The sequence below is a fragment of the Rana temporaria genome, chromosome 4 (assembly GCF_905171775.1).
Source record: "Rana temporaria chromosome 4, aRanTem1.1, whole genome shotgun sequence".
Classification (NCBI taxonomy): Eukaryota; Metazoa; Chordata; class Amphibia; order Anura; family Ranidae; genus Rana; species Rana temporaria.
In genome coordinates this window covers 188,062,641-188,075,769 of record NC_053492.1, presented here as the reverse complement: position 1 = coordinate 188,075,769, position 13,129 = coordinate 188,062,641, and the positions used below count along the sequence as shown (strand labels likewise).

The 13,129-nt window shown below is 40.0% G+C and overlaps 1 protein-coding gene across 1 annotated transcript in view; it reads left to right on the top strand.

The window, feature by feature from the left end:
• PLAAT1 (phospholipase A and acyltransferase 1) overlaps nt 1-9,239 on the top strand; it is a 30,067-nt gene extending 20,828 nt beyond the window's left edge. Inside the window, exons 3-4 of the mRNA XM_040349538.1 lie at nt 1,727-1,995; nt 8,103-9,239. Coding sequence (XP_040205472.1) covers nt 1,727-1,995; nt 8,103-8,204 — 371 coding nt within the window. The 3' untranslated portion in view covers nt 8,205-9,239. The remainder of the gene's footprint in view (nt 1-1,726; nt 1,996-8,102) is intronic.
• Nucleotides 9,240-13,129: the final 3,890 nt, after the last annotated feature.

Sequence of the window (13,129 nt, the reverse complement as noted above, 5' to 3'; positions counted from 1 at the left end):
TCAATTCTAATGGGTGGTGGATTTCTACTTCTGCTAATCGTCCTTCTACAGTGGATGTCAGTTGGATCGGGACTTTTATGTTCTTCACCACATATGTTGTCCTTGGCACTTTTCATCTGATTCACATATGTCCTTTAATTACTATGACTGTTTTTTAAAACACATGTCACTTTGCTTACATTGTGATTATCCTGATGTCTCATTGATTTTGGTGTTGGAGGAGTAGTTGTGGCCGCACGGTTCAGCCTCAGCCCCTCTCCTTGGGTAATAATAACAATTTATTTATTTAATTTAACATATTCATTTATTTATTTAATTCATTTATTTAAACTAATTCCCTTATTTATTGCGGACTGCTTTCACACGGTTGCACACGGCAAACGCCTTTTGGTGTGATGTTTATCCTGTTCAAACAGGATTTATATATATATATATATATTAATTTAATTCAATTAAATTTATTTACATTTATATATTAATTTATTATATATTTTTTGGCCTAGTCACAGATTTATCTGCTATTAGCGCAAGCTTTCTTTCTTCTTTTTCTACTGTGTGAGGACTGACTTATACTCCCGAGTGATTCACTGGGAACTGCCTCCAGTCATTGTATTTGGCAATTGTTCCAGGTGTGCCAGCCTTGGCCCGATTAGGACATTGACATCTATATTTATTTATTCATTTATTTATTTCTGCATACTTTTTCTTTTCTTTTAGAAATTTAATGGTGTAGTCACATATTTATTTATGGAATAATTACACACTTCACTAGGTGGTAATACTAGCGCAAACCCTTGTTTTGATTTTTCGTTAAACTTTCATTGTTTTAATTTTTAGTCTCTTTTATCATTATACAAAATAATAAAAAACACATATAAAATGTTAATCTGTATATTTAACAGTCAACTAAATGCTACATATAGTATACCCTAATATATCCCAGCAGTCAGTCCATTCCAAATGTAATATGGCAAAATAGTTGTTTCACATTATCTGGTTATTGGTTTGTCTGTTGGGGTGAGGATAAGAACTTTCTTTATGCAGGTAAAGTATATTGTCTGGCATCTTCAAGAGCCATTGAAGACATATATATATATATATATATATATATATATATATATATATATATATATATATATATATATATATATATATATAAAATGTTTTCTGAATACTACAAAAGGGCCTGCACTGGGATTGTTCACATGGTATTGCAAGCAACCACAATTCTAAAAAGTTTTAAAAGATGTTGCCACCTGGACTGAATCTTTATGCCGGTCTGTATACTTGGGCACACCATCCATATATATTAGGTGGTTTGATTGTTTACCTTTCAATAAACTATAGATATCACAGTGCAATAAATCTATTCATACTGGAGCCTGAATGATATTGACTTGTTGGGAAAAAAAAACTTTATTAGAATTGTTTATGGTCTAGAATTTATTAGTTGAACTAGAGGGACTTGTGTCTTTTTTCAGACTAACTATGAAAATATGTAGAAGAGGGTCTCCAAACTCTGGCCCGGAACTACTAGTCCTATCATGCCTCTGCCTCTGGAAGTGTTTTTATGACATTTCTAACATGATAAAAGAGACTGATAATATAAAACAGGAAACATCAGCAGCATGGCTACCATCTACATTTTACTGGCTAGTGTTTTTTATTACCTTGTAGATAGGTACTGTACAGTTTAACAGTGACATGTTGATACTTTCACTTGCAGAAGAGAGCACCGCTGCTTCATTTTCAAGTGCAAAGTCTGTCTTCAGTAGAAAAGCCCTTGTGAAAATGGAGCTGCTAAAGGACGTGGTGGGAAATGACACTTACAAAGTGAACAATAAGTATGATGATAAATACACCCCACTTTCAGCTGAAGAAATAATCCAGCGGGCTGAAATTCTTATTGGCCAAGAAATAAGTTATGATCTATTGGGGAATAATTGTGAGCATTTTGTGACACTTCTTCGCTATGGAGAAGGCGTATCTGACCAGGTAATGTACAGACATACAGTAATAAATGACCAAAAGTATATAACAACCTCCAAAATATTCAGTTCAACTGTTTCCAGTAAAGGACTCTATGTTACAGCATACAAATACATTTTAGAAAATTGTGCATTTTTGGCAGCAGTTTAAAGAAGGATGTTTTCTTTTCCAGTTCAATAAAGACATGGTTTGATGGATTAGTTGTAGAGGAATTCTAGTGGCCTGCACAGAGCCCTGGGCCTCAACCCTATTGAGCACCTTTAGCATGAATTGGAACACCAACTGAGAGCCAGATCTTCTCATCCAAAATCTGTACCTGACTTCACCCTCTCCAAACTCCTGTAAAACACTTTGCCATAAGAGTGTGGCCACACCGTTAGGAACAATTCCATTATAACAGTCATGATTTGTCAATGGTGTTTCAACAAGCTGTTGAAATATGCGTAAAGATCAGATGTATAAAGTAAAAGTTATTTATTTAAGTGGAACTTTAGGCAAAACACTATTGGATGCACTGAAAAAAAGTTCTGCCAAGTTTTTCTTGGTACCTGGGTCTCTGTAAGGCAGTGTCTGGGTTTGGTTTGTGGGGGGGTCATCAAAGCCTGTGTGAAGTCTCAAAATTGCAAGCTTAAAACTGAACCCTATTGAGATCTACTTGGGACAAATGTTGATAATAAATCATGGCCAAAACGAATAGTTATACACGATTTATATAGCGCCAACAGTTTACGCAGCGCTTTACAATGTAGAGGGGGACAGAACAATTACAGTACAGTTCAATACAGAAGGTACAGGAGGGCCCTGCTCATAGAGCTTACATTCTAAATAAGGGATATGCAATTAGCGGACCTCCAGCTGTTGCAAAACTACAAGTCCCATCATGCCTCAGACTCTGGGTGTTATGCTTGTGGCTGTCAGAGTCTTGCTATGCCTCATGGGAATCATAGTTCTGCAACAGCTGGAGGTCCACTAATTGCATATCCCCGTTCTAAAAGGAGGGGGTGGTGGTACAAAAGGTAATAACTGCGAATAATGATTTGAAGGGTATGGCTCAGGGACAGTTGTTAGGTGGGTGTGGGTGTTCAAGGATCTCCTAAAAAGTTTTAAAAACTAAAGTTTTTCTGGGAGCAGTGATTTTAATAATGCTTAAAGTGAAACAATAAAATATTCCTTTAAATTTCATACCTGGGGGGTGTCTATATTATGCCTATAAAGTGGCACATGTTTCCTGTGTTTAGAACAGTCCCTGCGCAAAATGACATTTCTAAAGGAAAAAAAGTAATTTAAAACTACTCGCGGCTATAATGAATTGTCGGGTACCAGCAATACAGATAAAAGTCATTGAAAAAAAGCATGGGGGTCCCCCCAATTCCATACCAGGCCCTTTAGGTCTGGTATGGATATTAAGGGGAACCCTGCACCAAATTTAAAAAGAAAATTGGCGTAGGGGTCCCCCTCAAAATCCATACCAGACCCTTAAGGTCTGGTATGGATTTTAAGGGGAACCCCACACCAAAATAAAAAAAAATGGCGTGGGGGTCCACCGAAAAATCCATACCAGATCCTTACCCGAGAGGGCCCCCCTGCTCCTGAACCGTACCAGGCCATATGCCCTCAATATGGGAAGGATGTCCCCATGTTGATGGGGACAAGGGCCTTATGCCCACAACCCTTGCCCAATGGTTGTGGGGTTCTGCGGGTGGGGGGATTATCGGAACCATTTCACAAAAACGTGTAAAAAATGGTAAAAAAAACACAGACACAGCTTGGGACAAGTCCTTTATTAACCGCTTCCCGACCGCCGCACACATATTTACGTTGACACAATGGCACTCCTGGACAGAAGGACGTATATTTACGTCCCCTTTAAGGAAGTGCCACAGGGATACCCGCGATCGACTCACGGAGAGGTAGAGCGGGGAGATGCCAATGTAAACAAGCATCTCCCTGCTCTGCCTAGTGACAATGACAGTGATCACCGCTTCCTGTAATCGGAAGCGGTGATGATTGTCTTGTCACATGTAGCCCATCCCTCCTACAGTAAGAATCACTCACTAGGGCACACTTAACCCCTACAGCACCACCTAGTGGTTAATTCCTTCACTGCCAGTGTCATTTTCACAGTAATCATTGCATTTTTATAGCACTGATCGATGTAAAAATGACAATGGTCCCAAAAATGTGTCAAAAGTGTCCGATGTGTCCACCATAATGTTACAGTCATGATAAAAATCGCAGATCGCTGCCATTACTAGTATTCTTACACATTATAACTTAACATACTATTACCATTACTAGTAAAAACATGTTTTTTAATAAAAATGCCATAAAACTATCCCCTATTTTGTAGACGCTATAACTTTTGTGCAAACCAATCAATAAACGCTTATTGTGATTTTTTTTGCCAAAAATATATAGAAGAATACGTATCGTCCTAAACGGTGGAACATAAAAAATGTTTTTTTATATATTTTGGGGGGATATTTATGATAGCAAAAAGTTGAAAATATTGTATTTTTTTCAAAATTGTCGCTCTATTTTTGTTTATAGCGCAAAAAATAAAAACCGCAGAGGTGATCAAATACCACCAAAAGAAATCCCTATTTGTTGGAAAAAAGGACATCAATCTTGTTTGAGAGCCACGTCGCATGCGCAATTGTCAGTTAAAGCAAGGCAGTGCCAAATCGCAAAAAGAGGCCCGGTCATTTAGCAACAAAATGGTCCGGGGCTTAAGTGGTAAAAAAGAAAAAAAATGAGGCTAGACCCGCCTTGACAGCTCTTAAATAGCTGAGGGCCGGGGCCACCTCTGATGTGTGCAGATGACCCCGCCCCCTCTGACGCAATGGGGGTTTCCCCGTTGCATCACGGGTCATCACGGGTGATCCCGCCCCCTCAGATGCCACGGAAAACCCCTGTGGCATCAAAGGGGGCGGGGTCACCCGTACATGTCACTGGGTAACCCAGCGGTGTTTCCCTGTTGTGTCAGACGGGGGCGGGGTCCCCCGCGCACATCACAGGTGGTCCCAGCCTCAGCTATTTAAATGCTGTCACGGCGGGTCTAGTGTCATTCGGCATTCGCCTCCCATGGAGGCATAATCGGATTGGGACGGCATGTTTTTCCATATGCCGGGTCAGGGAAGGATTACGTCTCTGGAATTTTTTGTCCTTTTTGTTAAAGGGGGCTTCCAGATTATGTTAAGCCCCCTGCCCACAGACCCCCACAACCACCGGGCAAGGGTTGTGGGAATGAGGCCCTTGTCCCCATCAACATGGGGACATCCTCCCTATGTTGATGGCATGTGGCCTGGTACAGTTCAGGAGTGGGGCTCTCTCTTGTCCCCCCTCTTTTCCTGCAGCCTGCCAGGTTGCGTGCTCGGATAAGGGTCTGGTATGGATTTTTGGGGGACCCCCATGCAATTTTTTTTATTTTGGCGCAGGGTTCCCCTTAAAATCCCCTTAAAATCCATACCAGACCTGAAGGGTCCTTGTAATGGACTGGGGGAGAGAACCCATGCTGTTTTTTTCAATTACTTTTATCTGTATTGGCAGGGGGGCGCTCTCCCGGATAAGGATCTGGTATGGATTTTTGGGGGACCCCACAAAATTTTTTTTCTATTTTGGCGTGGGGTTCCCCCTTAAAATCCATACCAGACCTGCAGGACCCTACACCATTTTTTTTTTAATTTGGCACAGGATTCCCCTTAATATCCATACCAGACCTGAAGGGCCTGGTATGGAATTTGGGGGGACCCCCACGCGTTTTTTCAATTACTTTTATCTGTATTGCCAGGGACCCGACAATTCATTATAGCCGCAAGTAGTTTTAAATTACTTTTTTCCTTTCGAAATATCATTTTGTGCAGGTACTTTTCTAAACACGGGAAAAATGCGCCACTTTACAGGCATACTATAGACAACCCCCAGGTACGAAATGTAAAGGAATATTTCACTTTTATTGTTTCGCTTTAAGCATTATTAAAATAACTGCTCCTGAAAAAACAGCTGTTTTTAAAACTTTTTTTGCATTGATACATGTCCCCTGGGGCAGGACCCGGGTCCCCAAACCCTTTTTATGACAATAACTTGCATACTAACCTTTAAAATTAGCAATTTTGATTTTTCACATTCGTGTCCCATAGACTTTAACGGTGTTCGCGTGTTCGAACACATTTTTTGCCTGTTCTGCTGCAAACCGAACTGGGGGTGTTTGGCTCATCCCTATTCGACAGGAAGGTTCCAATTTTGGAGATGTTGCGGAGTCAAGGATTACACCCAGCACCCTGGCATGTGTGGAGGGACCAATGGCTGTGTTGTTGATCTTAATGGTAAAGTCATGGGGGGGACCAGGAAGGAGAAAAAATAACAAGCTCAGTTTTAGAAAGATTGAGTTTGAGGAAGTGGTGTGACAGCCATACCGATATGTCAGTAAGTTTGAGATCCGTGAGGAGATCGAGGGGGTGAGTTTAGGAGTGGAGAGATAGATCTGGGAGTCGTCGGCATAGAGGTGGTATTGGAAGCCATGGGAGGTTATCAACTGGCCTAGGGAAGAAGTATAGAGTGAGAATAGGAGGGGCCCAAGGGTACCCCAACTGGAGCCTTGGGGTACCCCAACTGAAAGAGGAAGAGAGCGGAGAAGATGGAGTTGTGACACTGAAAGTGCGCTGAGATAGGTAGGAGAAGAACCAGGATAAAGCAGAATCACGGAGGCCAAGGGAGTGTAGTTTGCTGAGGAGGAGCAGGTGGTCAGCTGTGCCGAAGGCAGCAGAGAGGTCTAAGAGTATGGCGTAATGGCCATTGGTTTTAACAGTTAGTAGGTCATTCGTGAGTTTTAGTAGGGCAGTTTCAGTAGAATGTTGTGGGCAGAAGCCGGACTGTAGGGGGTCAAGAAGGTTGTTGTCCATAGGGTAGCGACTCATTCAGTCATGGACGAGGTGTTCGATGAGTTTGGAGAAAAATGGGAGCAGGGAGATAGGTCTTAAGTTATTCAAACAGGTAGGGTCTAGTGAGGGTTTTTTAAGTATTAGGGGTAACCAGTGCATGTTTGAGCAGGGAAGAAAATGTGCCAGAGGAGAGGGAGAGGTTAAAGATGTGGGTTAGGGAGTTTAGGATAGAGCAGAAAGATTGTTGAAGCAATTGTGAGGGGACAGGGTCCAGGGGACAGGTAGTGAGGTGGGCCATAGAGAGGAGTTTATCAAGGTCATCTGTGGTAACTGGGCAGAAGGAGGAGAGTATGGAGCGTGGTGTTGGACCTGATGTGTTGGGTAGGAGAAGAAGTTGAATGCTGGATATCTCCTTGTGAATTGTGTCGATTTTGCTTTTGAAAAATGGTTGGCAATCTGTTGAGTGCTAAGCAAGTTGAATAAATTGTATATATATTACAAAATAAAAAAACAGTAGTTATTAAATACCATCAAAAATAAATAAATAATTGATTTGGTTACAGGGTTGCATGACTGAGTACCTGTCAATCATACTATTACAACAATGGAAACTGAAAAATTGCCTGGTGATAAAGGGTCCATACAGACCCCTCAAGAGACCAGGGCCTACAAGTCCTACCCTAATCTGTCTCTGTGCAAGTTTACCAGCAGCATACACTATGCTTTCCCTATCACTGCTAAACACAATGTCAAGATGGCTGCTGAGGACCCAGCCTTTTAGAGTTAGATGCCTGACACATAATAAAACAACCCTTATTGGCCTTTCTAAGCCACCTGATCTAAGTCCAAATTCCATAAAATGCATTATTGTTAGTTTGATGCTATGGCATCAAATGGCAGAGTTAGTTCACTCTTTCCTTGAACTGTATGCGAGTTGGGCTTACCTCAAACATGCTTGACCTGAAACCTGAACCTAATTTCTACTCTTTGTGTCCCTATGGGGGTAATCAAGTAGTCATGAATGCTGCAGAGAGCAGGAACATACCCCTGTGACTGGTGCTTGGTACACTACTGTATCTCAAGTAGACCGGGGTGACTGAGGATGTAATAGGTTTTATCTTTTGACATGCAGTACCAAGTGTGTCATTGAATAAGAAGTCAAACATCAAGGCTGATTTTGCAATCTACAAATAACCTCTTATTAGGTTTTGAAGTATATACATTTTCTTATAGGCAAACAGAGCTATCAGTGCTATTGGATTCGTAACAGCAGCTGCTGGAGCTTTCTCGCTTCTGGGAATGTTTCAAAATAAATCAAGACAAGGACAATACTGATGAAGAACAAAAAGACTTGTAAACAAATGACTGGGACAAAAACATTTTTTTTTTACTATTGTACTGATTCGAAATACTGCATTACTGGAAATAGCTTGAAAAATGCAGCTGTCTTGAACTAAAAGCACAATCCTTATCACTTGAATCTGATGCGTGTTTGATTATTTTATTTTGTATCTCATTATAAGCTTTGCCATTTCCTCTTTCTAATAAATATGACAATATAAGGCCCCATGTACACAGGGTGTTAGCTAACATTTGTAAATGCTTAAAGAAGGGTTTAGGCGTGCTTAGGCACGTCAAGCGTTTGGGTGTTATTTAATTTAATTGGCCAGAATTCTGGCCATTGAAATGAAATAACAATCAAGCATTAGACAGCCTAGCATTTAAATGCATTTAGACATGTTTACATGAGTCAAGAGTTTTTTACTGCCAAAACTTAGCTGTTCTTGGATGCTTCAACTATTTTTTTTCTGCGTCTAAATGCCCCTGCCTCTAAACTCCTCTAAATGCCGATGTATGCATGGACACATAAGCCAAAAAAAAAAGGGGGTGTTTAGGGGCAGCAAAAATAAAGCCAGACACGCCTAAAAGCAACATTAAAATGTTGTATATGCATAGGCCCTAAAAGCATAGTGTGATCGTTAATTTTATGAATAGTATTTTTTACTTAAGTTTTTGTAAGCATTTACTCTACAAGAATACATTGCACACAGTGTAGAATGTTCAATGTTAGTTTTTGTCATGGTGGATCATTAAGAACATGGAATGTTGTATGTAGGTGTGCAGCAATCAAGGAACTAGGACTAACTGGTATAGAGTTGTTTAAAAACACAGTAGGAAAGTTGACATGGTATGCAGACTATTGGTAATCCTCAGGGCACTTTGCAAGACATCAAGTAACATTGCAGTATGTAGACAAGGTTTTTCTTAAAGCCGAATGTAGCTTGATATCATATGTGTGTTTCAGTTATGTAATTGCTGAATGATTTCATTAAAAGATCAGATTGTGTCACAAAAGTATCAAGAGGGAAATGTGATTAAAAGAGTCCCCCTGTCTCTATTATTGGCTATAACTATGGCTCTATCTATGTCCTGTTTATTATATCCACGTGCTTGCAACCAAGAGGATACCACATTGCATTCATTTGTAAAATGTTCCACAGTTGAACAGTTGCGTTTAGTCCTAATAAATTCTTCCACTGGCACTGCCCGTATAGTGTGCGAGAGGTGACAGCTGGAAGCTAGCAGTAGTGAATTGCCTGCACATGTCTTACGATAAGTTCTGGTACTTATATCACCTGAAGAGTTACAACCTTGCAAACTAATATCCCAAAAATGTATGTTATTGCATAGGAACTCATGACTGAATTCCAAATTCAAATGATTAGAATTAACAAAACTGACAAAAGGGGCAACTTCTTCACTGGTACTTTCCCATATCAAGAGCAGGTCATCAATGTAGCGACCATACCACTTGATATATAAAAGAGTTAGCGGATGAAAACAGGTATTTTTCCTCCTACCAGCCCATATATAAATTGGTCAGCGAGAGGGAAAATCTAGCTCCAATCGAAGCACCTTTACACTGTAGATAGAAGATGTTATCAAAAACCCCAAAAATTATGTTTTAATAAAAAATCTACAATGAGAACAATGAACTCTTTGAGTTCCGAATTGTAAGAACTGTAACATCATAGATGGAATCTCAGTGCTTCTAGTGCCAATTCATGTGGGATACAGGAGTATAGTGATTTTACATCTAAGGACATTCAGCTATAGTTGTCAAGCCATTGGATATTTTGTAAATTATTCAGGACAGCTACAGTGTCTTTGATGTAACCAGGTAACCTCTCAACCAGGGGTTGCAAGAATTGATCAACCCAGTGATCCAGCCTTTCAAAACGAGAGCCCATACCTGCAACTATAGGTCTCCCCTGAACAGGTGTTTTGTGGAGTTTAGGCAAATGATGAAAGACTGGGATCATTGACAAAAAGGTATTCCACCATCTTGGTTGTTAAAACCCCCATTTCCCGACCAAAATCCAGAAGGTGGGAGAAATGACGTGCAAAATCGTTTGTGGGATTTTTGGGTAAGATGCGATATGTACTGTAGATGCATCGTTAAGTTGTCATACAGCTTACAATTTATAATCATCTGAATTTAAAATAATAGTAAATAAATATACTTGTTACCCTCACAAATATCATATGTTGTGATACCATGAAAACCACCCATTGTCCACGACTGTAGGCTCTCTAGAGTGGACCTAATCACCAGGTCCTGGAACATGAAATTGTCATTATTAACACACATATCACTCTGGAGAGCCACAGGCGGAGAAACTGCTGTTGCAGACTCTTTAAAATGCTTCTTTCGTACTATGCTGCCAATGAAGCGTATCACATCTAGCAAAGTTCCAAAAGTATCAAAATGCAACATAGGAGAAAAGGAAAGCCCCTTGGACAGAAGAAATAACTCGGCATCAGAAAATATAGCAAATATAGAAAATATAGCAGAAGAAAGATTAACCATCTTAGCCGAATGAACAGAGTCCAAATTAGTTGTCACCTGTGTAGTTACTTTGTATTCCTCGTCTGTCGATGATGATGCAATCTTGTTGTAGCTCCATCGTCCTCGTCTCATTTTTCTTTTGTTTTTTCCCCTTGTTGACTTTTGATGTCGATGGATAGTTTTTTTAAGACGATTTGTCAGACCGACCCAACTCTTTGGAAAATACAGACAAGGTGCTGCTCCGGGAAACATTTGAAAATCCTTCACTTGTACCATCAGAGATCTCCGACTGAGAATCTGACTGCTCTGGGGAACGAAAACTGATATTTCTTTGTGTTCGGCGTTTAGACCGTCTCCTTTTTTTCAGTATTGACTGCGGTCTATCCAATCGATTGTGTATATAAACCAATCCATTAAGATAATCTTGTAAGTACCTTATACATTTTTGTCTATTACTGTCCATGAGACTGTGCTCAAATTTATCAATAGAGTTAGTTAGATCAACATTAAGTGTATCATATAATTCTGTAGTGTGATACATTTTCAATGACTCTGAAACTCTGACTGTGAAACTATAAGCTGCATCAAATCCAGACAACATATTGATAAAATATGTGAATAGGGGGGACTAATGCGCAAAACCACACTAACCAGGGCAATAAAAATAAATAGTTTTAAAGTGTATTCGTACAGTTTGTACTCCTGCGCTGACCTTAAAATATAAATGAATATGTATATATCCGTGACATTCATACACCAACTCTTGTGAATCGTTATCTCTAAATCTGTGATGTATTCACATATATGGAAACAAAATGTAAAAATTATATAAAACACAAAATAAATGAACCCCTTCTCCTCTGCAAACTCTTAAGCGCGTCTGCGCTATCAATCAGTAATGAAAATACGGAACTATAAATACACTAAATAGTCCAGTGCAATCGTGCATTAATACAATGTCCTCAAAAAGCATGCCTCCAGTAAGTGCAGGAATTTGTGCCTTGCTGAAAAAAAAAATCGTGACTTTGCCACCTTATAGTGTCACCACCACCTCCTATTGAGCTATGCTCTCACCAGATTCAAAAAGGTAAACTGCATATAATCATATGGTGTACGGTTTCCTCTTCTGGTTCCCGAATCTCTGTGCTCCAACTCTCTATGGGTTCTCTTATACTCCCAAGAAGAAAAAAGGCCCATATGGTGTAGTATGTTTTAACAGGTTTTATTCATGAAACATTAAAAACAAATTTTACACTCACATGTTCCTGTGCCCAAGCCGGCACTAGCCTGTCCAGCGTCACTGCTACCTCCCCGGCGTGCGTTCCAAGCCTTAACCGTGGTGCGTTCCAGCGGACGGAAATGCCTGTGCGGTATCGTTCCAGGGGTCAGGATCGTGTGGAGTAAAAAAGATGTGTGGTACCCCCGCGCCTCAAAAAAGGCGTGGGGGTACCACATAAAAATAAATACTAGTAAATAACTAAGCAGCAGCCACAACTAAGTAGTGCTCACACACTGACAACAAATTAAAAAGAGGGGGTGTAATGGCGCTTGCTAATATTAATGATCATAATTAACAAATGAAACAGAAATAAATCTAACAATTCCTGTGAGGCAGAAAAATATGTTCCACTCCAAGTGTAATTCCCGCCCAACATCAACCAGGTAATGTGGAGGGTGATAAGAGTGATTTTATATGAAGAATACCATAGGAGGTAAAAATACCACCCAGAGCACAGTGCTGATGCACTAAATAGAATCGAATATTTAAGATAAAATAAATAATTAATAATAATCAGAAATAATCTAATGTGAAAAAAATGTGTCCGCTGCTACCATTTAATATTCCATAATAGGTAGGTAAGTGAGCATAATATATAACAAAATGAATCTCTGTGCACATGAATACCAATGAATAAATAATTGTGTTTAAAAACCAATATAATCAATAAATAAGATCCAGTGGCGTGTACAGCCACGTAACGCGTAAGGAAGGAGGAGAGCCATTGGTGACATCATCCCCGCTCGCGGCCGAGAGCGGAGGAGTTTATCTACATGCTGTCTGTTATCTACTTAACTGTGAGTGCATATACTGTTAGATAAAGTCTGTTTGTTTAAAGTTACTGCACTATGGAGCGTATTTTTGTCTTTATATTCTCCACTGGGGGTTATGCATCCTCATTGTGAGCTTTTAGACATTACAGGGTAAATTCACGTACCTTTAGATGGGCGTAGCGTATCTCCTATACGCTACACCGCCGTAACTTTGAGAGGCGAGTATAGTATTTTCAAAGATTTTGCCGCCAAAGTTACGGCGGCGTAGCGTATTAGGGCCAGCGTAAGCCCGCCTAATTCAAATTTTGAAGCTGTGGGCGTGTTTTATGTATATTAACTGTGACCCCACGTAAATGAC